The sequence below is a fragment of the Rhinolophus sinicus genome, linkage group LG10, assembly GCF_036562045.2.
Source record: "Rhinolophus sinicus isolate RSC01 linkage group LG10, ASM3656204v1, whole genome shotgun sequence".
NCBI lineage: Eukaryota > Metazoa > Chordata > Mammalia > Chiroptera > Rhinolophidae > Rhinolophus > Rhinolophus sinicus.
In genome coordinates, this window is record NC_133759.1 from 13,337,895 (window position 1) to 13,363,969 (window position 26,075).

The following is a 26,075-nucleotide window of genomic DNA, read 5'->3' on the forward strand; positions in this document are numbered from 1 at the left end:
CCTTATAGGTTTGGTAAAAATCATTAATGAAGCCATCTGGAGGTCAGCATGTTTTCATTATTTTCTTAATGGCTGTGGAACTAGTCAGGTTCTCTATTTCTCAAATTGGTTTTGGTAAGTTACATTTTTCTAAAAATGTTCCTTCTTATCTAAATGTTCAAGTTTATTGCACAAAGTTATGTATGCTATGCTGTTATCTTTTAAGAATTTTCCCTATCACCTTACTTATGTCACCTTTTTCTTTTCTAAAAAATAGTGATGTGTGCTTTCTCTCATCGTTTTTCATTAGTCTTGCCAAAGATCATCAATTTAATTAGTCTTTTCAAAGAACCAGCTTTTAGCTTGTTGATTCTCTACTTCATTGATGTTTTCTGTTTCTATTAACCCTGCATCTTATCTTAATTACATCCTTTGTTCTACATATTTTATTCTTTTCTAACTTCCTAAAATGGAATTTTTAATCTATTTTCTTATCCAATATATATATATTTAAGACTTCAACTTCCATCCAAGAACTCCTTTTATATGTAGAATTTTCCTTATGGCTTAGTTCTGAATATTTTCTAATTTCAAATTTGAATTGTTCTTTGACCCTAAGTTTAATTAGATGCATGGTTCTTAATTTCGAAACATATGTGGTATTTCTAGTTATCTTCATGCCATTGACTTCTAGCTTACTAGTATTATAGTTCAAGAACATACACTGTATGATTTTAATGCTTTGAAATTTATTGATAATTTCCTTTGGCTCAGTGTATTGAAAGTGTTCCTTATGCACTTGAAAAGAATCTGTCTTCTGCAGTTGTAGGCTGCAATACTCTGCATAATCCATTGAGTACAGAAAGTTCTTTGTGTGGTCCAAATATTCTACATCCTTGCTTATTTTTGTCTGCTTGTTCTAGCAATTACTGCAAAAGTGGTGTATAAAAATATCTCCCACTATGATTATGGCATGGTCTATTTTTCCGTATGGTTCTGTCTTGAGACTGTGTTATTAAATGCATACATATTTTAAGTTGTCATATCTTCCCAGTAAAGTGAAACTTTATCGTTGAGAGTTGACCTTCTTTATCCCTGGAAATGCTTTCTGCCTTAAAAATCTCCTTGCCTGATAGTAGAATTTGGTTTGGTTTAGAATTTGCCTCTTATATCTTTATTCATCTTTTTACTTCTAGCCTTTGTGTATCCTTAGGGTTTTTTAATATGTTTCTCATAAACAGCATAGTCAAATTTTAGATTCTTATTCAGTTCTGAAAATCCAGTCTTTGTCTTTTAACCAAAGTATGTAGTCCACTTATCTTGTAAATATTGATATATTTCTACATGGGTCTGTCATTATATTTGGGGATTTTTATTTGTTTCACCTGCTTAAGTATGTTTGTGTTCTCTCTCCTTCCATCCCCCGCCCCCAACTTCTTGATTTATTTTGAATTGTTTATTTTTCCTTGTTCCATTTTCCCCTTTATTGGTTTGAAAACTAAATACTCATTTTCATTCTCTGAGTGGTTACCTTAGAAGTTATAGCATGAGCAGTTAACGTAATCAAAGTATAAAGCTACAATCTTCACCTTTCTCCAAGACCAATTTTCATTTGTTACCCTTCCCAACTTACCATTGTGTTAAGCATTTTAATTTTCCTGTTTTTAAAAAGCTATATAATGTAATTAACAATAATAATTCTAGCTGTTGCATAAATAATCCCCAAACTCAACATCTTAATCCATAAAGATTTATTCCTCACTCATGTCTGAGTATGATGCAAGCCAGGCAACACAGATCAACATTTTCCAAGCCTTTTTATATCAGTTTTTTCATTGTTTACCACCTGATCACCAAGCCAGTGCCACACATTTGACATTTTTGAAATGGTAACACCTTTTTTCCTTTTTTTTTTTGTTAACACTGTTTTTCAATGTACCAGTTTTTACATTACTCAAGACACCTACAACTAATTACAGTGACTATCTCTAAATATATGAGTTAAAGTAGTTGAGGTTTATGTTTCACAGCACATTCCATGCTGGCTGGAAAGCTCTCCTGGGAGTTTCTGCTCCTAATAGTGACTCAGGGATCCAGGATGTTTTGATTCACCATCTTCAATGGTTCGCCTCTATGGCACCCATGGAAAGGAAAGAGAAAGTGTATGGTGTTTTATGGCTGTGTCTGAAAATAGTGTATTTTACTTCTGGCTCCATCTCCATTCCATCAGCCAGAACCCAATAACATGACCTCAACTACCTATAATATTTGCATATATTTCTATATAAATACATCTCTGTTACCAACTTGGTTTATTTCCTTCCAGTGTCTTTCCCCCTAAATAGAAAATTTTGTATTAATTATGAGATTAACTAGAGAAATGGTTAATTAAACATGAAGGAATATTCAGCAGCTACTAAAAGCAATCGTTTATAAATTTTCTATGATAATATGAAATAATTCTTTTGATGTAATGCTAAGCTGGGCAAAGACTACATAGAGCAATTGGATAGGGGTGGAGATGAGGGTCAAAGGGAACATGGATGCAGGTGGGCTGCTCTCCTGGACCATTCATTCTAGGTATCAGCAGGAGCCAGCCAGGTTGTTTGGCAGCACTACAATTCAGCAGCAGACACTCTGTAAATGTTTGTTGACTGACTGGCTAACAGTAGGGGCTCCCAAGCCCCAGATATCTCTAGAATAGCAAGTGGAAGAATTCTGTTTTCCTGTCCTTCATAAAGACAACAAAAAAAATTAATAGAAGATGACTCAATTCATGTCCTATAATGAGAATTATATACAATTTGCTTAGTTTAGTACAATCTTAATTATGGCAACAAACTTCTATCTAAGGGGATTCTAATACAGTTGACCCTTGAACAACACGGGTTTGAACTGTGTGGGTCCACGTATGTAAGAAATTTTTTCAATAAATACTGTAAATATATTTTCTCTTACGATTTTCTTAATGATATTTTCTTTATCTAGTTTTACTTTATTCTAAGAATATAGTATATAATACATATAACACACAAAATATATGTGTTAATGGAGTGTTTATGTTATTGGTAAGGCTTCCAGTCAACAGTAGGATATCAGTAGTTAAGTTTTAGGGGAGTCAAAAGTTATGTGTATTTTCAATTGCATAGAAGGTTGGTGCCTCTAACCCTCATGTTGTTCAAGGGTCAACTGTATTAATTTCTAAACTCTCATCACACACATACATAACCCCAACTAACTAAGGAACCAGTGGAAACCATTAGCCAGGTGTGGTTGAGGCAAGAGTCAACTCCTGGTCTTCTTGCCCATGTGTCCCTCCTTGTCAGGCCCCCAGACTCTGTGCTGTGTTGGGTGGTTCTCACCCTGTGTTAGGGATCTACTCCAGCCTCCTTTGCTTTTGTTCTTATCCAGAGTTTATTGTGAGAATGGAAACATCAATCATTTGCTAAGGACATTTTGCATTCTCCCAATACCCTCCACAAAAGAGCTCCATCTATTAGGTTGATGGAAAAGTAATTGTGGCTTTTGCAATTATTTTTAACCTTTTAAACCACAATTACTTTTGCACCCACCTAATAGTTACCAACACTCAGTTTTTTAGTAGTGTTTATCTGCTGCCTCTACGTCCAGTCCACAGAATTGGTGTTTGAAGCTCTGTTTCCAGTATGAGGAAAATAACTTCCAGATTGGGTCTAAGAGAAGTAGATGTGGAACTTCCTGTATAAGAGGATTAAAGCACCTCCCTTGGGACTTACTGCTGTGTGAGTGATAAAACTTGCTGCAGTGCTCTGTTCCACACTGTGTCCTAGCAGCTGATCCAGAGCCTGGCTCTTGGTGTGCTCCAGAAATACATGCCAGCTGAGCCCAGCTCTTTCTTTCTAACAAATTAGAGAACCACACCAATGTATTTTTAAAACATGTATACATCCTTATACATGGTGCTTCTGCTGTCTTGTGGGTCTTAGCACATCCGGGTGTGCCATGAAGACTTTAGGGGTCTTTGCCTTGTATCTCACTAAACCATTAGGTCCATGAGGACAGGAGCCTTTCTCCACACACTTCCCAGGCTAGCACAGCGCCATGCACATGTGTGGCTGGCATTCAATAAGGTGGGTGGTTTGGTTGGTCAATTAAATGCACATATGGGTCAGTTAATGCTGGGTCCATGAAATCATAGTTACTCACCATGTCAGAGCTGGTAGGGGCATCAGACGTCCATGGCCGCAAGATGAGAAATGCCTTAAGGGAGATGGTTAGCCAGGACCTCTCCAATGCAGGAGGCTAGCCTCTCTTCAGGTCAAAAGTGGGCTGTTCTCGTTCATTTGTGAGCGCCATCATACCTTACTCCACCCTCGTGGAACAGGCCTACATTCAGGAGGCCAGTGGCTATTGACCAGCGTACCTATGGTAAGGCCCCCACCCCAGTATAAGACCCCAGACTTTGCCACAGTCAGTGAAGCACAGTGATATGTGGGGACCACCGAGACTGATCGTGTTTTTGAGTAGCTAATGACAGGAAGGAAGGTCTCTGAAAGCACCTTCCTAGGAGCACCCCATCTGAATGGGATGAGCTCCTTGGGCTTTTCCCAGGCCTTTGGTTTCCGGCCAAGACCAGAGATGAAAGGTGATGAGAACAGCTACCAGGACGTGACCCAATCTCTTTCTCGGCAGCTGCGGGTTCTCAAGTTGGCCAAGTCCTGGCCAACCTTAAATACCCTCATCAAGATCATCGGCAACTCGGTCGGGGCGCTGGGGAACCTCACCATGATCCTGGCCATCATTGTGTTTATCTTCGCTCTGGTTGGCAAGCAGCTCCTCGGAGAAAACTACTGCACCCAACGGCCCAATAACTCCTCGTGTGAAGAACTGCCACGCTGGCACATGTATGACTTCTTCCATTCCTTCCTCATCGTCTTCCGGATCCTCTGTGGGGAGTGGATTGAGAACATGTGGGCCTGCATGCAAGTCGGCCAGAAATCCATATGCCTCATCCTTTTCTTGACAGTGATGGTGCTGGGGAATCTGGTGGTGAGTGCAGAGCCCCCACTGGGACACGGTCTCCTGGGCAGTCCCTGGGCAACAGAGGAGACGGTCAGGTTATCCTGAAAAGCTTTGACGTGCACATTTTTAGGAGGCCCATCTTGGACCTCCTGGATTAAAAAGCCTTGAAATTTTGCAGAGTCATGGGGAATACATTTTAAGAACTGTCTCCTGGGGGGGCAGCCTGACTGGCAGGAATGAGCACATATGGTAAAGAAGGAAAGACCTGGTTTAGAATCCCAGCTCCACCACTCGTAAAGCTGGCTGACCCAGCACAGGAGACAATCTCCCTGAGCTCTAATTTCCTTCAAATCAAGAAAATAGTGCTTGCTCATAGGGATAACTGGGAGAATTAAATTACAGGAGATGATATATGCAAATTGCCTAGTGCAAGTGTCTGGGCTATGCCAGGAACTCAATAAATGATAGTTGTTAGTAGTTGAAGGAAAAATTTCCTTCCCCACTCCAGGGAGTTTCAGAAAATATTTTTCTTTAGGAGAATAAAAGCTGACTGATTTCTCGAAGCTACACAGGTCCTAGCTAGGAGCGGGGGTGGGCACGATGGGCCATGATGAAAGAGGGAAGCTGGATCATGGGCAATACCCAACACCACAGTGACAATAACAAAATCTACCGTCAGGTTTGAGGGGAGCCCTTCTGAAGGCCTTCCTGCCAACTGGCCCTAGCACCCCTTCTCTGTCCCAGCCTGGCTCCTCGCCCTCAGCTTGTCTCCATCCATTCTAGTTCTGGGTGTCCTTGCTCTCGCAGCACTGGCTGGCTGGAAGGGGAAGGTGGACTTCCAGGAACCCGTCTCTTACTGCTCTGGAAGTCAACCAACTTGGATTCTTTCCTGTAAGAATTTTACAGACAACAGAAAGCTAAACTAATAAATCCACACTCTTTAAAGTCTTTCCCACCTGGGTCCCTGAGCTAGATGCCTTCTGCCCACATCCTGCATCCCCGAGTGAGGGGCTGGCTGAAATTCCTTTCTTCCAGGCTGAGCTCCCCATCCCTGCAGAGCCACAGGGGCCCTGAACTCTCAGGCAGGAGGTTTGCCCCTCTGCACACTTTTACATCCCAAATGTCATTTCCTCTTCAATCACCATGAAAGGTAGCGAGTCCCCACTGCGTGCTGACAGGTAAAGAACATGAGGAGATGTGCCCAGGATTCCAGAGTGAGGACTAGAACCCAGGGCTTTGGCAGATGAGGAGGGTGTTCCCAGGGCAGACCCATGCTTGCTCCTCACTGTTGTCACTGAATGTCCCTTTGCTCAACAGGGGTAACCCTCTTCTATAGTGGAGAATGTACTTCAAACTTTGCCCCATGAGGCAGGTCACTTGGGATGTCCCCAAGACTCCCTTTAGTCGCTCTCAGAGTGTCCATTCCCCCAAGAGGGAAAGCATCCTGGGAGTGCATGGAGAGGCCCAGCTGTGGCTGTCCTGCCATCCAGCTGCCGACCTGGGGGGGCCATGGATGGGCTCTGTTCCTGATTGAGCGATCTTCTCGTCCACTCGTCTCTTCAGGTGCTCAATCTATTCATCGCCCTGCTGCTGAACTCTTTCAGTGCCGACAACCTCACAGTCCCAGAGGACGATGGGGAGATGAACAATCTGCAGGTCGCCCTGGGACGGATCCAGGCATTTGCCCATCGCACCATGAGGACCCTGCGCAGCTACTTCCACAGGCCCTGCCTGCTCCCCCAGACCAAGGTGGAGCCCCAACTGGTAGTGAAAATCCCACTCTCCAGCTCCAAAACTGAGAACCACATTGCTGCCAACTCGGCCGTGGCAAGCTCTGGAGAGCCATCGGTTCCCAGAGGCCCTGGGGAGGACCAGAGTGACTTCATCACCAATCCTAACGTGTGGGTCTCTGTGCCCATTGCCGAGGGCGAATCTGACCTCGATGACTTGGAGGATGACGAGGAAGAGGGTGTTCGGAGCTCGCAACAGGAAGTGATCCCCCACAGGCAGGTGAGAGTTCTCCTGCGGGACAGCCATAGGAAGCAGGGAGGGGCCTCAAGCTGGGGTTGATAGGAAGGAGGGGAGTGGGAAATTATGATAAAGAGATTTTCCAAAATCAGGGTGACACAGCCTTGAGGAGCCCTGGGCAAGCTGGGTAGGGGAACCCTTGATATAAGAAGTTAAAGCCGTGCCCAGCTTTCCAGAGAAGGTGGCATTTGAGTCAGAATTCCCCAGGCAAGCAGGGAACAGGGGCAGCCTTGAGCCCCAGGCCACTTGGAGGTCCTTGGGATTGTCTTTCATACCACTGCCCTCTGTGCTCCGCCAAACCCAGGCTCTGTGCATGAGATGCTGATGAGATTTCTCTAGGAACAGGATGTTGTCCTAGAGCAAACTCCTCTAATCTTCACCAGAAGCCTAAGGAGTCCTAATCATTATGACTCATTTATTCAGCTTTTCCCACCGACAAGGGATGTCACAGGGAAATGACATTTGTTCCTTTTGGCACCAAAGAATATAAAGCACATTGCAGCCTCTTCTTAATATATATTTTTAAATACTTTGCACAATTCCCTATACTTTAAGCTGATATATCAACCCTCGTTAACCTCTTCCCAATGACTGGGGGCACACATGTCTGCACAATACGGGAAGGCAGGGATCCTTTGGGGCCCAGGGACCCGCAGGGCTGCTGGCCAGGCCACTAAGTGGCCTTAGACAGCTGTGCTTTGAGTCTAGCTCCTCCATAGCCTTCTTCCCCTGCAGCTGTCACTTTTCCTGTGTTCCAGCAGCTGCTGTTATCAGCTGCCATATTTTACATGTCAGTGTCTGGGTGACAGCCAAGGGTAGGGCGTCACCATCCCCAGAGTAAAGGACGTGAACTCTGTGATGGCTGTCTCCACTCAGAGGTATTTTCAGTTACTTTGGGGTTCTTGGGGGACTCCAGATGGCCATGTCTGCTACCACCCTGACATCTGGACAAGTGATTATGGTCATGGCTAACATCTACTGAGCCACACACTTCATGCTAAGTGTTTTCTAAGCATTAATATATTTACTCATAAAAATAACTGAATGAAGTAGATCTTGCCTTCTCAATTCTGCAGATGGGAAAAATGAAGATCAAAGAGGTTAAATAACATGCCTAAGGTCACACAGCTTCTAACAGATCTACCAGGCTTAGAGTTCCACACTCACTTCACACAAGTGTATATATGTAGTGTATGTATGTTAGTTATTTTAGGTCCTTAGCCCTGGCAGACTATGAGCTCTTCAAATTCAGAAGTGGTTGGCTGAGGGTGGGCACAGGTACCCAGCTGGGACCCTCTCTCACTAACAGGAGCAGTTGCAGCAAGTCAGAAGGTGTGAGGACCCCCTGGCACCCAGGAGCCCAGGTTCTGGAATGTCCTCTGAGGACCTGGCTCCATACCTGGCTGAAAATTGGAAAGACGAGGCTGTTACTCAGGACCCTGCCGAGGTAGGTATGTGAGCTTCCCGGAGAGGTGGGGTATTCCAGACTGCACGCAACCGCAGAACCTCATGTCACATCCTGAGGATAAAGTCCCTCCTAACCCCTGGGCCAATCAGCATGATTTCAGCACCAAGAGTGAGGCTCCCTGAGCTGGCGGGACCCGGGAGCTGTTGCTCAATCTCTCTGAGCCTCTGTGACTTCAGATATAAAACTGAATGGTAATGCCTAGTTGGTAGGATTCTTTTGAAGCTTAAATGAGATGCTGCTTGTCAAATGTTTCGCTTCTGCCTGAAATGGAATAAGTGCCCAGAAAATGACAGCCAAGGAAAAAGGAAACAAAAGACAATGCACAGAGAACGTTTAATATCTTTCTGAGCCAGGAGATAAAAGTCAGACTTGCTCGTGGGTGAAAGTCTTCCCTGTGACTCCCCACCCCCGCTTTCTTTTGTCCACACCTTACTCTCTAGCCAAAAACATTCCAGTGCTCTGAAGAGGCTGTCTGTACTGAGAAGTGTACTGACAGCCTTATGCAGACTGAGCAGGAAGAAGAACCTGAGTTTAGGAATGTCTCAGAAAAGGTAAAAATAAACTTAGTGGTTTCATTACAAATCTCTGAAGAAAACAGGCTATAGGAAAAGAGGCGTCTGTAAAGATGTAGCATCTTTATTAAAATCAGAAATATAACTTGACACATAGCCAGTGAGTGCTGACGCTGTGACAGGCACTGGGCTAGGGAAAGATAAGGAAGCCATCATTCATCCCCAAAGTAATCGAGCCCTTCAGCTTCAGGAATGTCGCCACTGGCTGTGTGCCCCTGGGCAAGGCTGACCACAGAAGGTGGGTTGAGATGGGATCTGGGGGCTCTGGGTGAACACAAGGCACTTGGTTCCAGCTAGGTGAGGATCGCCACCTTCTACATGTGTACGTCTTGTTTTCTGCTGAGCTTTCTAAGGACTCCCCTGGCTAGTTTTCTCTACTCCTGTTTTCAGTACACAACTGTTAGGTATTGGTTTTGTTTTGTTTGGGGGTTTTGTTTTGTTTGGGGGTTTTGTTTTGTTTTGTTTTGTTTTGTTTTTGTCCATGACCCTGGCCAGGCAGGGAGGGGCCTGACAATGACAGATGGGGATGCAACCTACCATTTGGGTCCATTAGCCAAGCTATCAGGTTTACTAATAGGAAAGCAGCTTCAGCTCCTAATTGAATTCATCTGGAGACATTACAGGGCTGGAGCTGCCAGGAGGGCAGCCGCGCCCCTGCAGCATTGCTCCATGATTAAATATTCAAGCCTAGTGAATGTTCAGAGTCTTTATGGGTGTAATTACGGTGTCTCGGGCCATCGCCAGCACTCCATCAGGGGTCTGGAGGTTTAAAGCCTCACATAGCTAAACCTCTGGGGCTCCACAGAGAGCATCACCACTCTGAGCCTCAGCTGGAGAAGCACTGAATGCATGGTGGGGCTAGCCCTGAGGGGCTCTCCCTGCATCTTGGAGCATGTGGCCAGTTGGACCTGCAGTGACCGTGAGCAGATTCACTGGGCCCCTCAGAGAGCTGAGTTCACTGCCCTGGGCTTCTGCCCTGCAGGGAGTGCGTGACACAAGCTCCTCAGAGGGCAGCACAGTGGACTGTCTGGATCCTGAGGAGATCCTGAGGAAAATTCCTGAGCTGGCAGATGACCTTGACGAACCAGACGACTGCTTCACAGAAGGTAACGTGGTGGCCACAGGCCTTCTCTCACTGACATTAATTAGGGCCAGAATCCAGTTCAATAAACTCTCATCTGGGCTCCTCTGTGTCCAGGGCCCTGGCCTGGGGTCTACAGGAGAGAGACAAACATGGTTCCTCGCTGCCTCACTCCCGGGCTTGAGGGACCAGCATCAAACCCAAATGCCACAACTCTCAGCAACCTAGGGGTGAGATCTGCATCTCGTGCCATGTAGACGTGACGGACAGATGCTGTGCCCGCCTCATCACCCTTGAAAACACCTCACTCAGTAATAAACCAGGTTCCTGAGGTTGAAAAGAGAAAAGAAGTCACTACCATCAATGCTCTTGATTTGGGACAGAAAGGACCCAGGGGAGGGCCACGATGTGTGTGGATCCTTCAATCTTTCGTGTAACTCTTAAAGGCAGAAACTGCATCTTGCTCTTCTTTTTCCTCAATATTTAGAACAGTGAGGTACATTATGTTCTCAATAAATATTTGTGCAATAAACGAAGAAACATATGGCTCATACTATGAAATTGTGGCCTTAATAATAAAAACATTAAATATTTGTTTAAAAAACCAAACACTTCCAGTTTCCAGTTCCACATGACCCTGGGCTGGGCTGGACCCAGGTCCCATCCCAGGCACGTGGTGGCGCCTCAGTTCAGCATAGGCTCAGGACTTAGCCCCTTAGACACCACCAACCAGGCCCTGGCCGCATGGCACGTCAGGCCTTCTAGAGATGGGTGGGCATAAGTACAGGGCCCACTGGTATCATCTGTAAGAAGGAAGATGGTTGAGGAGGAGATGAGAGTGGGCAAGAACCCTGGTGGAGAGGAACACCTGAGGGCAGCATTGAGAGGCTGCCCGAAAGCAACCCAGCTTCTCTCATATTCTAGGAAAGAATTCTTTCCAAAGGGGCGGCAAGCGGTTTTCCCAGCAGAGTGCTCCCCTGGCCAGGCTGGAGCAAAAATGCTCCCCCTTTCCCAGTGGAACGTCACTCACCGTCAGTCACCTCTTCCCACAGGCTGCATGCGCCGCTGTCCCTGCTGCAAAGTGAATACCACCAAGGTTCCATGGGCCATGGGCTGGCAGGTGCGCAAGACCTGCTACCGCATCGTGGAGCACAGCTGGTTTGAGAGCTTCATTATCTTCATGATTCTGCTCAGCAGCGGGTCTCTGGTAAGGGGAGGCGGCGTCTCTGCCCCAGTGCCCTCACATGGGCTCTCCCGCAATCCAAAGGCCCTGGAGCTGCCTCGGTGGGTTCCCTTGACTCTTGGGATGAAAATCCCCAACCTGTGGTTGGAAAGAGAGCTGCAGACCAGCACGTGGGCTCCTGTTAGCAGCAGGGCACGGTAGGTGCTTCCGGTGGCCATGCCATGGCCTGCTAAACCTGGCTGCAAGTATTCCAGAGAGTTTGTGTTGCATCCCACTTTCTAGGCGGGGAAACGGACACTCCAAGGAGTTAAAGGGCTTGTCCAAGTTGACCCAGCCTGTCAGTAGCAAAGCCTAACTTTGTTCTCATTTGATCGCAAAGCCCTTGACTTGCCACCCTCTGACCTCCCAAACACACTGGCCTTCTTTGAAGGCCCCATACAAAGAGCACCATCCTTCCTTGTATTATCAAGCAGCTTAACAAATACTACCATTACTCAAAGCTCACAGCGAATCATTAGCCACAGCACTTCTCATATTTTAATCACATGAGGAGCTTGTTAAAATGCAGTTTCTAATTCAGTAGATCTGGGTTGGGGCCTGAGAATTTGCATTTCCAACAAGCTCCCAGGTGACACTGAAGCTGCGGGTCCACCCTTTGAATAACAAGGCCTTGCAGGAAAAGAGATTCTGAGTCAGGAGACACTTTCTAAGCCCCTTGCTGAATCGGCAGCTTTGTAGGACAAGAAAGGGTGCTTCTCTGTGTACTGTGGCTCAGGGTCACTCACCTTCTCAGCGAACCCTCCCAATGGACCAAGGTAGACATCAACACAGGAAGGGACTCATGCCCAGTTGTCCCCATTTTATGCATGAGGAAGTCGTAGCCCAAAGACCTGAAGGGCCTGGCCTGGGGTCCCAGCCAGTTAACGGGAGGACTGGAGCCCATGCTCCTGGCTCGTGGCTCCAAGCGTTTTCACTTGTCTTGCTTCACCTGTGTCATTTACTCCCAAAGACATTCTACTGAATGTCTGGGCGCCCACTTAAGTGCCAGGTTTCCCAGGAAGGGTGCCAGAATCACTCAGTGTTGTAGCTTTAGCCTCAGGGAAGCACAAAGGCAGATGAGAAGGCATGATGAAAATCAGGCCGGCAAAGTACTAAGCTGAGGAGGAAGAGAGGGTCACAGCCAGGGCTGGTCTGCCATCTTGGGCGAGTGGAGAGAGAGTGGCAGCATCTGAAGGTGCCTGTTGCCCTGGCACAGGGTAGTGACTGTCCACCTGGAATAGCAGTCTCTGTACAGTGCTGGGTGCAGAGGCCACATTTCAGGGAAAGAAGAGGCTGTGCTTTCTCCATACTTACCCTTCCCTCCATTCTGTCCTCCTTTAAAATATTGACCACATTTGTTGTTGACCAGGTACTTTTGTCATTACCTCGTTGGCTCATGTCTTTCGCCATGGGCCTTCTCTCCTCATTTCTCTTCTCCACTCTCCCTTGTTCCTTCCCTCTCTCTCTACTCCCTTTTTTCACATACCCCAGCTTCTCCCCGCTCCCTCCCAGCAGGGAACTCAGATCCTGCCCCAGCAGTTCTTCTCTTCTCCTTCCCCAAGGGACTGAACAGGCTGGCACCAAATTTAGTCTTCCTTATGCTTTTACTTTGAGTACTTTTTAAAAAATTAACATGAGTTTTCATCTGACAAAGTGCCAAAAAAAAAAAAAAAACCCTTAAAAATTATGGGAAAATGCAAAGAAAAAATATCACCTATTTTCCTATCACTCAAAGAGAATCCCACTTTGAAAACATTTGGTACACTTCCTTCCCATCTTTCTTATGTATGTAATACACAAATATTACACAACTGAAACCATTCTTACATGTTCTGTAATTTCTCAGTCAGTTTTCTCAGTACCTATGCTCCTTGTATCTCATTTAATGCTGGCCGTGTATTCCATTCCAGGAGTATGCCATAACTGATTTAAGAAATTCCTATGTTTACTTCTAATAAGCGTTGAAGAGCCTATGTGGTTATATGCCTTTGGAAACATTGGCTTGTTTCCTGTCTGATCCGGTTAGAAGCAGAACTGGAAGGAGGGACTCTGGTGCAGTTTGTGAGGGGTGCGCTCTGAGGTGGAGTCTGTGAGGGAAGCAACAGAGAACAGGGAAAGGAGCCAGGAAGACCTGGGTTCTGAGGAAGTCCAGCCTCAGCCTGATCCCACAGGATCTCTGGCACAAAGGACACCACAGAGCTATCCCACCTTGAAGGCTTTGAACCCCACAGTCAGTCACTGGCTGCTGCAGGCTGCCCCTAAAGGGGACAGGTAACATCCTCAGGTAGCGGCAGTTCCTTCAGCCCAGGGATGTCCTCAGGAAATGGGGACATTCAGGAGCTGTTAGCAGCCAATAGTCATAGCAGCTGGGGACTGGGCACACTGGCCCCTAAAACAGGAGCTGGGTGGGACACCCACAACATCTAGTGTCCTTAGGATATGTTCTTGAAGGCAGAATTACTGGGTTTCTAAAACCTTTGAGTCGTATTACCAAATTGGCTTCTGAAAAGACTGAACGGTTTTCACTCCCCCCGGCCCTATAGGAGGCTTAACCTCTTCCCCACAGCAACACTGGGGTTCCCTGTTCTTTTTCACCATCACCAACCTGCTCAAAGAAAAATAGCATCTTCTTTTCATTTGCATTTCCTTGATTACCAGCGAGACAGAGCATTCTTTTTCAGAAGTTCATCGGCGATTCTTACTTTCATTTTTGTGAGCTGCCTCTGTACATCCTTTGATGCTTTTATTTTTCAACCAAGTCGCAGCAAGCATCCCTTTGGTTCACTTCCAAAATCGAATTCAATAAGATTTCCTTTCTCACTTGCATTCAGTTCCCCTGCAAAGTCTGAGCAGGGCTGCATGTCCCCGTTGGCTCTGAGGAAGGCCTGGTTGGTAGTTCACATTGCCTCGTCCACTATCCCACCTTCCGTCCCCAGAGCAGAAAAAACGAAATAATACAGGCAAGCTGGTTACCAGCACTCTCCCAGGGGCTGATAGCAGGGCTGGGCATCTCTCCCCATCACTGGGCCCCAGTTCTGTGAGCCCAGACAATCTGCCATTTTGCTCTTTCCATTCCAGGCCTTTGAAGACTATTACCTTGACCAGAAGCCCAAGGTGAAGTCCTTGCTGGAGTACACCGACAGGGTGTTCACGTTTATCTTTGTGTTCGAGATGCTGCTCAAGTGGGTGGCCTACGGCTTCAAAAATTACTTCACCAACGCCTGGTGCTGGCTGGACTTCCTCATTGTGAACGTGAGTGGCTTAGTGGGCACGTGTGGGGTTTAGGGGGCCTCACCTCTGACAGATGGCTGCTGCTGTGCAAGGAAGCTCGGAGGCTGGCTGTCAAGGGCTGCTCCAAAGAAAAGTCTTGAGCACTTAGCGAGGGCTCTGTTCACCTGTGAATGGTAAGCTCCAGGCAGCAATGATTCCGGCACAGTGATGACCCTCAGGTGAGCCTTCAGTTCCTAGGCCTCCATCCAGAAAGGCCACTTACTGTCCTCTGTATTTTACATCCAAAGCAAGAGGGCACAGGAGGCTCTCAAAGGTCTTATGACCTTGAATCCGTTGACAGGGCTTCTGGACTTAGGGAGCTGAGGACTGCACAGCACAGATCTGCTCACCTGCTGACTCAGAGGTTCTCAGCCCTGGCTGCACTCTATAATCACCTGGGCAGCTCTTAAAAATATAATGAACAGACACTACTATTCCCAGAGATTAGGCTCTTTCTGGTCCTGGGGTGGAGGCCTGGGGGATCCAGGTATCAGTATTTTGTAAAAAGCTCCTGGAAATGTCCAATGTGCAGCCAAGATTGAGAACCATTGAGCTAACACCACTGGCTTTTCCCCAGTGGCACTAAAAGGGACAGTGAGTCCCTTTGGAGAGGTGATGAGCTGGAGCTCAGGTGTCAGACTCACACGGACCTGTGGCCACTAGCCCCTGCATTAGGGGACTTACCAAGTGCCTCCCGCACATTAGACTTGTGATTCCTCAAAGCTGTGAGAAAACGATCATCCATAGTCTCCTAAGAGCCTTCCTACCCTTCCCCCCCAACGCCCCATAGCTAGGAGTGATGCCTCCCTTATCTTAACCACTACAGCCCTCTATCTCTCTGCAGGCCTTTGCCTCTTGGCTATGCAAGATGGCTGACTGAGTTAGTTGCTCACCGATGCACAGCTTAGGGTTCCCTGCAGGCAGGGGGAGGCACATGTCGTGTTTGTCTGCCTCCCACACTTCAACAGCCACCAGCACTAAGGTCTGCACATCAGAGGTGTCAGGAAATGTGTCTGTATTTGGTACTTGCCTCCTGAAGCTGGATGGGGTCCAGTACAGAACACTGTGGGTTGGCAGGTCCTCCACTGCTGGTCTGTGCACTCAATTCTCTTCTTTCCTAATACCAAACCGCTAGCAGCATCAGGTCGCTGTACCACAGGGATGAGCTGTAAGGCCTGAAATCTGAGTCACAGGTGATAATTTTGTGCATATAAAGTAATTATTCATAAATGAAAGGGAAACTTTTATTCTGGCTGCCCACCCCTGTTAGGGGCACAGTCGCTCCTACCTATGTACATCTCACTAGCTTCAGTCCGGATCACTTTAAATGGTCACCTACTCATTCCACCATCCTCCTCCTAATTCCTCTGACCATCCATCCTTTCTTCCATACAGCCCTCCTTTCCTTTACCCAACCATTCACTTTTCCTTTTTCCTTCCTTTCAAACATCCATTCATCTTAACTTCTTTCATTTGTCCTCTCCATCAGTCCTCTCCCTCCATCCATCCATTCTCGAAATTATTTTCTTCTTCCCTTCTGCCCATCCATTCATCCTAACCTTCCTTCCATCCACCCAACCCACTGGTCCTTAGTCCTTCCATCTTCCTATCTTTTGATTCATCCTCTACCTAACTATCCAATCACCTAACCTTCTCTTCACTCATCCATGCACCTTGTATCCAAGCATCCTTCTATGCATCCATTTTTCTATCTAGTTTTCCTTTAACCAATCCATCTATTTTTCCTTTCTTCCACCCATCTGCCCATTTATCCCTTATCCATCCATCCACCCACCCTATCCATCTACTATTCCATATTTTTTATTTTCTTCTTTGCTTTCTTTCTTCCACCCTTATTTTCAACTATCTATTCGATCATCTTTGTATCCTTTAATCCATTCTTCTATATAACCATCCTTCAACTTTCCAACCAGCTGTTCAACTTTGTTTCTTTCCTTCCGTCCATCTATCTCAACATGCTTCTATATTTTTTCAATTTATCAAATGTTTATTTGTAACTACTGAATATACCATGTCTTATGAGGTGCTCTGGGAGAGATAAAAGCCAATAAATAAAAAATTCCTATCTCCAGGAGTATACACTTCAATATTCCAGCAGATACTACACACAGAGAAAAATAAACATATTAGAAGAGGGGATGTGGTGAGCACTGCTGGAAATAATTGGTATCTTAGGGACACAGAGACATGAGCCTGCTTCCACTCAGGGAGTGGGTGTTGGGAAGGCCTCATATAGGAAGTGGCATTAGGTATAGGGCTTAAAATGAGCAAGAGCAGCGAGGTGCATAGAGGACTGGGAGAGGCTAATCTTAGTTAAAAGATGACCCTGAGCAAAGGCACAGACACAGGTACATTTAGGGAACAATGTGATTTGGGTAGAATACATGGGTGAAATATGACTGTAAAAGTAGGCTGTGGCTGTATCATACAGGCTGAGTATGGAGCTTGTCCTAGGGGTGATAAAGCACCAGTGAAGGTTGGAAAAAAGAGGGAGACATGATCATTATCATATTTGCAGTGGAGAAAGGATGGGATGGACGTAATACTGGAGTCTAGAGACCAGTTAGGAGACCTGAGCAGTTGTAGCAGAGTGGGGCTTGGGTGGAAGGGCTTTGATGGAGCGGCCCCAGCCAAGGATTGCTCCAGCTTCAGATTTTGCACATGAGGCAGCCTTCCCAGGTGGCCGAGCAAATGACTGAATAGGGTCCAGCCTGGAACTGGCCCCAAACCTCCCTGCCCTCTGTCAGCCAGGCCGTTAGGTGCTACCTGCTGGTGTCGGGAGCCTTGCGTGGATGAAGGAAGGGGGTCCCCCTAGTCTTTGTCCTGATGTAATATGCCACCCATTCAGAAAATAGGCATCGTTTGAGGCTCTAACACCGAGTAGAAACCCCTCCCCTCCTGCAGTTCCAGTGTACATCCCCACCTAGCTACCAGGATTAAGCCAAGCTTTAACTCAGCCCACCAGTCATGGTGCAGTTGGGGTCTCCTAGGATTGGTTCACTGTCTCCAAGAAGCTCAAGCCTGTGCATATGGCATCTCCCTGGCACCTTCAGAAATCCTGGAAGGAGTGACCATTCTTCTATGTCAGTTTGTGTCCTTTTCAATCCTTGGAAAAACGGACAGGCCAGCAGAAACTCAGAACTCACTCATTATATCTCAGCTGTCTGTCAAAGCTGGGCCCATGCTGATCGTTCTGACTGAAGGGCCTTGGAATTCTCTTAGTCTGACTCTCATTTTATGAAGGGTGAAAGTATGACCTGGACAGACAAGGCACTAACCCAAGGCCACAAAAAATCAGGGGTCAAAAGGGAACTAGACCCCACCCAGACCAGGACACTTTCCACTTTGTTTTACTGAGCAAATAAAACTGAGACTACTTTATATTCCTCAAAATAAACTTTCATGTAACCCCCATGAAAGAACATCATCTTTCCAAATCTCTGAAAGTCAATCAAAGTTTTAAGGCTGTTTGGGCCCAGCTGGTGCCCCTAGAGGGGAATGGGAAAGTTGATTTAATACATTGGGAGCTTGGCCACCTACATACCAGGGGCTGGCCATGAGGGAGACTGGGTTTTTCTTTCCCAGAGGTTCAGCCAAGTGATGAATGAAGTCTTTAATAAAAAGGAAGGGATTGGACTCCCTCTAGACCTCTCATTGGATTTCAGAGTAAGGTGGGAGCCAGGGTGATGGCTTAGACAGAGTAGCAAGTGGGAGGGATTTCCTGTCTCCTTCTATCAGGACCTCCTTCCTGGAACTCTAAAGTGATGCTTTTGCTCTCTGCCTGCACTCAGATCTCACTAATAAGCCTCATAGCGAAGATCCTGCAGTATTCTGAGATAGCACCCATCAAAGCCCTTCGGACCCTCCGCGCCCTGCGGCCACTGCGGGCTCTCTCTCGATTTGAAGGCATGCGGGTAAGACCTATCTCCAAATTGCTCTGGTCTGCAGCAGGTGGTACCCCTTCCTCCCTTTATGTTCTCCATACCACTAACCCTAGACTCTGGGCCCCACTCCCACAGTCAGCTCTGGGTCCTCACTTCCCGCTTGGATACTGGTGGTGTTGTAATGTCCTAGCTCTCCTAGTTCCCCTCCAGGTCCCTTTGTGAGCCCCTCTTCCCTTCTCACCCCAAACATCACATCTGCCAGGACTCGACCTCACTTCTGCTCTTAGTGATCCTGTTTCATGACTCTACAAGCATCTCTTACCTCAGGCTTCCCACCCTGCCAAGACGTCCTCATGCCCAAATCTTCAGAACATCCCAACTCCTCATCTTTGCATGACAAATGAGCCTTTCCTCTGATATTCCTTTTTTTTTTTTTTTAAGGAGGGCGCAGCTCACAGTGGCCCATATGGGCATCGAACCAGCAACCTTGGTGTTATTAGCACCATGCTCTAACCAACTGAGTTAACACCCCCCACCCCGATGCTCCATTTAAATGGAGTGACGTCATCAGCTCAGCACCTCAGCCACCACCCATTAGAATGCGACTCCTCTCCAATCTAACACAGTCATAGGTCCTATAAATGTTTCCCTTTCCTTACACATCTCAGCATCCACCTCGCCCCCAATGTCTTCCTCAGGATAGCACGCTCACAAGCCTGGCCCTTACCTCATGAGGGGATGAAGGATTACTGATTTTCCCCTCCCTCCCCTTCCTCATAATTACACAAATCTCCTGGTATAGAAAGTGAAGTTTTGCTTTCTTCCTCTACCATTGACTCAAAGACATCAGATCTTCAAAGACAAAAGTGGACTTTTAAAATGAACTTGTAACTTTACAAACACCTAGGAGCTTATGACTGAAATAGTTTGATATTTATTTTATCTCCAAGTTGCTGATATACAAATAAGCAAGTTTGTGAATATGGATTTAGGTTGTCACTGATTCTTGACAAATGCATGCTGTAAACTATATTTAGTGTGTTGTATTTAAGTAAAATAAAGCAAGATTCTAAAAGTCTGTGACAGCACAACACATATACTCACACCCCTAAATAAGCATGTATGGACGAGGTGTGATCAAACAATACGGTGAATGTTTAAATAAAGAAAATTTATTACAGTAAAAGACGCATTGCCATTAATCCCCCTCAAAATATTCCTCCTCTTTTTGACCACACTTGTCCCATCATTCTTGCCACTTTCTGAAGCAGTTCTGGAAGTCCTCTTTCATGAGTGTCTTTAGTTGTGCTGTTGTGGCTGCCTCAATGTTCTGAATCATTTGGCCTTTGGGGAATAGCCAGAAGTCGCATGGTGCCAGAGCCAGTGAATAAGGTGGATGAAGGCACACCATAATGTTTTTATTTTACAGAAATTGCCATATCCCAGGAGCATTGTGTAACACAGAGTGTTGTCATGATGGAAAATGATTTACAGTACACTTTAAAACACACCTTCTCTCAACTGTAGCTCACACCCTACTGAGTGCACCAAACAAATTGAAACTTGTCACACAGTGTTACTAAGGTTTGATGCACTACTTCCCAAATTGAAGATCCCTGCCTTCCATCGGATGGCACTCGGCAGCAGCATTCACCATATTTTGTGATCACAATGGAAAGGCTCCGAGTCATACATTGCTTCTTGTACGGCAATTTCTGTCAAATACAAACATTATGGTATGTCTTCATCTACCTTATTCACCAGATCTGGCACTTTGTGATTTCTGACTCTTCCCCAAAGTCAAAATGACCATGAAATGTAAACATTTTGAATCGATTCAGGACATCGAGACAGCCACGACAGCGCAACTAAAGACACTCACAAAAGAGAGCTTCAGAAAGTGGCAAGAATGATCAGATAAGTGTGTTTGAAGTGAGGGGGAGTATTTTGAGGGGGATTAATGGCAATGCATCTTTTACTGTAATAAATTTTTTTATTTAAACATTCACCGTATTTTTTTATCCCACCTTGTACTTGTAAACTCATCCATCTCCTCAATCCTGAGGAAATACACTGAAACCTGCCCTGAATCAAGTTTAGAGAGAAGGTATAAACTCATCTTCAGTTGCCCAGTGTCTCTCAGACTTCTGAGTCTAACCCACTTCTCTTGCTTCCAAAGCCCATTGGCTCTTCATGAAGCAGGCTGAGTGAGTGTAGAAAGAAGTTGGATCCAGCTAAGAGAGTGGGCCATTTGTGAGGTTCTAGGTCCTTTTGCATTTTTCCCCAGGTGGTGGTGGATGCCCTGGTGGGCGCCATCCCTTCCATCATGAACGTCCTCCTCGTCTGCCTCATCTTCTGGCTCATCTTCAGCATCATGGGCATGAACTTCTTTTCAGGGAAGTTTGGGAGGTGCATCAACATCACCACTGGAGACTTTTCTCCTGTGCCTTCGACTATTGTGAATAACGAGTCTGACTGTCGAGTTCAAAACTACACTGGCAACCTCTTTTGGGTCAATGTGAAGGTCAACTTTGATAATGTTGCAATGGGTTACCTTGCGCTTCTTCAGGTGGTGAGTCCTCAGATCAACCATCTCTTCCTTTGGCTGCTCAATAATGTGGAGGGTCTGGGGTCTCCCAGCAGATGTTATTTAAGAGACTTTGCAAGGGGTAGCACTCAGTGTGAGCTGAGGTCATTCCCTACTCCTACATACCACACCATGAGGTCAGAGGGCCGGTCAGTGAGTGTGATCTCCCCGTGGTGCAATTAGACCAATGCGGGCTAGTAGAATAGGATAAAGGGATGGTCCTATCATGGGATTGTATCAGGAAATAACTTAGGATTCACTGTTTGTACAAAAGAGACATGGTATCACCACGCGTGATCAGTCTTATACTGCAAATTATCTCCTAGAGGGTAATAAATCATGTTCCATGTCTATCATAATGACAACTAATGCTGGTGATGATGACCGTCAGACACATGTGTACTGCGATTCATGTATTTGTTCATCCCTCGCCTTCATCTGCTTGTTTATGCAGTACTCTATGTATTCAAGTGTTGATGCAGTTGCTTATACCTTTGTCATGCAGTTCCCCACAAGTTCCTCCATCCTACCGTTTGTTCATGCATTCATTCAACAAATAACCCATGAGTAGCTATGATGTGCCAGGCACTGAGCTCAGCCCTGAGAGATACAGAGACAAGTCATAACAGGCTCCATGGGGGCCAATGCCCTATGAAAAAAACAGACATATAAGTGAATCAAAACAGAAGTCAGTGTAGACAAATGGTCAGATACTGAGTGTCCTCTGCTACTTGATTCCAGGCAACCTTTAAAGGCTGGATGGATATCATGTATGCAGCTGTCGATTCCCGAGGGGTGAGTCTCAGCCCAGCATGCCTCCTTCCTCTCTTCTGTGTCCTGCCCATTTCAGTCTATTTCAGTTGGAGTGAAGGTGGCCTAGGTACCATAAGAGGTGACCACCCAGCAGCCTGGCACTATTCCTCTGTGGAGCAGAGTCCAGCTGGCCCTCTGTTGGATACAAGTATTCAAGCCAACCAAGCCTGTTCTCCTTCCGTGCACCTTCCTCAGGCTTCTCAGGTTCTTCCTCTGCTCACCATTGAGAAAAGCATCAGATAAAGAACTGTGTGTGAGGGCACTCCCCTGGCAGAGGTGGGAGCAGGGGCGGTGGCAAGAACACAGGGGCATCCGAAGGGATGAGATGGAACTTCAGATCCTATCATGGCAGCCAGGCAAAGGAGATGGATGCCACTGAGGGAAGACCCCTTCCCACTGTAGCAGACACTGCCGAGGCCCTGCCCCACAGCCCCTGAGCCACCTCCAAGTTCACCCACATGCTGTGTTTCTGATTCTGTCTGAGACGTGACTTTCGTCAGTGCCTCAGAGTTTGCTCAGCCGCCCCTCCCACAGGGGCGAGGGATTTAATGTCTGCAGTCGCAACCCTCACAGAAAAGTATTGGGAGTCTGTAGACAACGGCTCCAGCTTCCCTGTCCCTTGGAGGGAAAGTTCTGAGGGGTGTTTGACACCGTTCCTTAGAGGGCCTGCCCCGGGTGGAGCACCGGTTGCCCACAGCCACGGCCGGCTTCACAATACCCCCTCGGTTTGCTCTTCTCCTGTTCCTGCTTACCCCGCTCCTCCCCCCCTCCTGCTTCCTGGGATCACCTCCCACATGAACCGCCTGCACCCGGGTGCTTGTCTCAGGGTTGGATTTGGGGGTGAACCCAAACTAAGACACCCCCATCCTCCCCACACCCCACTTTGTCTGCTCGCAGGTGAACTTGCAGCCCAAGTGGGAGAACAGCGTGTATATGTACTTGTACTTTGTCGTCTTCATCATTTTCGGCGGCTTCTTCACACTCAATCTCTTTGTTGGGGTCATAATTGACAACTTCAATCAACAGAAAAAAAAGATAAGTGGTGCTTGGGTGTTTCTGCAGTGGCCAATCTTACGCTTCACGTCCCCTGGCCTCGTGACTAAAGCCATTACTACTCACAGCCCTTTGTGCCTGACTGGGAGCCCCATTTTGACCTCCAACACCTACCTTTGCCCCCTAATGGCAGCCCTCACCTCTGCTTGGTGTCTGGGGCTGCTGCTGGCAGCATTGTATTTCTCTGTGTCAGCATTGCCCCCCGACACCTGCCTGGGCTCCCCATCCTCTCTCCCGCAGTGCTAGTCCTCCTAACTGGAACCAGGGGTGTTGGGTGTATCTCAGGTGACCCCTTGGGAATATCAACAGAGAAAGAAAGGGCTCCAGCACTTTCTGCCTCTTTCTGGAGCCCTGACACCTAGAGCACTGAGCCAGGACACTTCAGGAAGGTCCTCAGTGTTGGCAGAATCCCAACCCTCCTCGCGATGAGGAGGAAACCCCTTGCCTCCATGGGTCCTGACTCTGATGAATAGGAACGCAATCCCAGATAACCTCTCATATTTTTATGAATGGTATAAAATGCCTTCATGCTATCCTTTCATTTAATACCCTCCATATCTCTGAGGTAGATAGGGTACCAGTTTAGATTTGTGTAAACCCAGATCCAGAGCAAAAAGGGTCACATGAAGGACTCACAGCCCAGCACTGAGAGCACAGCATTGGTTTGGGGTTTGCACAGCAAACTCAACCGCTTCCTGGATGGATAGCCCTGGCAATGCTTTAAACCTCTCTGAGCCTCAGTTTTCTCGTCCTTTCAATGGGGTCAACAATACCTACTCACATGATTTTGGTGAGAGGTAAATAAAACCCTGTTAAAAAAAAAAAAAGCACCTCCTTTAAGGCTGAGCACACAGTGGCCACTAACAAAAAAAGTGTCACTGTTATAATTTAGAATGTATAGCTAGTGGGGCAGGCGCAGGACCTGCAGGAAGTCCTCGGCCAGGGTTCTGGGGATGAGAAGGGGCAGGACAGATCTGTGGGAGCCCCAGAGGGGTTCAGCAAGACAGCTATGAAGCCCTGACCAGTGTCACCAGTGCCCTAGGGGCTTTGCGATCACTCACACGCTTTCTCCATTTTAGAGCTGAGGAAACCTAGGCCCAGACAGGGAGCTGGCCGTGTTAGCGGACAGAGTGATAAAAGCCAGTGATCAAGCTGGAGTGAGAAGCTATATTTGCTTTCCCCTTGCCCTGAATTCTCACTGTGGCCCCACCCGATACTCACCAAGTCTCTACCCCTGTCCCCACACAGATGTTCTTCCCAGGAAGTCCTCTGTGTCCACACGTTTTCTGAAATCTCCTCTCAAACCCTGCAGAGCTCAGCCCACTTCCCCAGCAGTTGCAGTGACTAATTTTTACAAACATGCTATTGAAATGGGAGGCTTTCAAATTATGTCAGGAAGTAAAAGGTGAGGGGTTGAATGAACGATATTTAAAGGGTCTCTAAAGAAAACTAACATCCAGTCCTAAGAGAGGAAGGCATCTTCAAAAAAAATGGACACTGAAATAGCAGAGGACCGTGCAAATGGCAGGGCCGTAAGAGAACCAAGCAAGCATTCTCTGAGGACCCTTAGATAAGGCAATGACTGTCCTCAGCTCCTCCCCTCCAGGAACGGGTCAAGGGACTGTGTCACAGGGTCTTTGCTCCAGAAAGCTCTGAGGGAAGCTCTTGCTCCTGGCAGGAAGTGGGGTCCTAGAAGCCCAGTGGATTTGACTGGAATGAGCAGGCTGGATTCAAGGCTCAGATTTGAACTGACTTGTACTTTCTAGGGTCCTGTTCCCAAACCCTCCCCACCTCTGTCCATGTAACATCTCTGGGTTCCTGGAGATGAGAAACAGGCTTTGCTCCAGAGACCCAGGCAGTGAGTCAGAGCTGGGACTCAGTCCCACCCACTCTGTCACTGGTTGTGGCACCTGGGCAGGACACTGCTTGCTCCTGGCCTTGGCATGTCTTTCTACAGAGCAGGGGAAAAGTTGAGATGCCCTTCCTCTCCAGCATGTGATGATTTTGGTATCCCTGGGGGTTCCTGTTGTTTTAATAACAGAGGGGGTTCCTATTGCTTTAATAACAGAGGTGTGTGTTATCCTCTCCTATACTTAGGGGGCCAGGACATCTTCATGACGGAGGAACAGAAGAAGTACTACAACGCCATGAAGAAGCTGGGCTCCAAGAAGCCCCAGAAGCCCATCCCCCGGCCCCTGGTGAGCCTCCGAGTTTCCCTCTAGCAGGGTATATCTGTGAATCCAACCTGACGGCTTCTGCCTGTGCTGGGTAGGGGCCTGCACAGTGCCCTTTGTGGAGGAGGAGCGCTGGGTTGGATTGAGGGATGAGGGTAGTGAGCGTTCCCAGGGCCAAGGAATGAGAAATCCAAAGGAAGTACCGCTGGTCTTCTGGCGTGAGCGGGTCTTCTACAGTGACTCCAGACAGAACTGTTTAGGGACGCTCCTGGCTGCATCCATATGGCAGGCAGCGTCTTGACCACGGAGTGGCACAGGCTTGATCACCTGTCCTCCTCAAAGGCCAGAGCCAAGAAAGAAACCCCAAGAAAGAGAAATTCCCTCTGCCACCTAAGACTCACCTTCCCAGGTCCAGCTTCCTTTTCACCAGATTATTGGACTAGAAAGCTCACCTTCTTCCCTGAGGAGTCCCAACAGGACAAGCTGATCAGATAAGCATAGTGTTGGCACAGTGCTGCCCCACAGTTGCATGGGTGCCAAGTGACGGCAAGCCAACCTGGACAACACAGGGACCTCCAACACACACACAGACATACCACTCCTCACCTCTGGTGAGGCCCAGGGTTAAATCTTATGCTTGATCCACAGCAAAGACGAAGGCTTCCACAAGGCTGAGAAATTTTATTCTATAACGTTCCCTACAATAGAAATCACTAAAAGCAGGTTTCACATACTCCACTTTATAGGAAAATAATAGGCTCTATAATATCACATCATCAGTCACCCACTTCATCATCTCTGAGAGTAGTAAGGGTTCCAAAGGTGTGATCCCTTCCCACAGGCTAAGCCAAGAGCAGCTGGCAAGCTGCTCCATTCATTCCCCAGCATCTGTAGATCCAGGACGCATTCAAAGCCCAGAACT

General features: G+C 47.0%; 1 protein-coding gene across 1 annotated transcript in view; it reads left to right on the forward strand.

Moving 5' to 3' along the window:
• Nucleotides 1–26,075, forward strand: part of SCN10A (sodium voltage-gated channel alpha subunit 10) — a 76,825-nt gene that overhangs the window by 43,807 nt on the left and 6,943 nt on the right. The window contains exons 15-25 of the mRNA XM_074312595.1: nt 4,651–5,007; nt 6,544–6,990; nt 8,318–8,455; nt 10,031–10,154; nt 11,182–11,336; nt 14,430–14,603; nt 18,434–18,556; nt 20,814–21,098; nt 21,855–21,908; nt 22,824–22,965; nt 25,077–25,177. Coding sequence (XP_074168696.1) covers nt 4,651–5,007; nt 6,544–6,990; nt 8,318–8,455; nt 10,031–10,154; nt 11,182–11,336; nt 14,430–14,603; nt 18,434–18,556; nt 20,814–21,098; nt 21,855–21,908; nt 22,824–22,965; nt 25,077–25,177 — 2,100 coding nt within the window. The remainder of the gene's footprint in view (nt 1–4,650; nt 5,008–6,543; nt 6,991–8,317; nt 8,456–10,030; nt 10,155–11,181; nt 11,337–14,429; nt 14,604–18,433; nt 18,557–20,813; nt 21,099–21,854; nt 21,909–22,823; nt 22,966–25,076; nt 25,178–26,075) is intronic.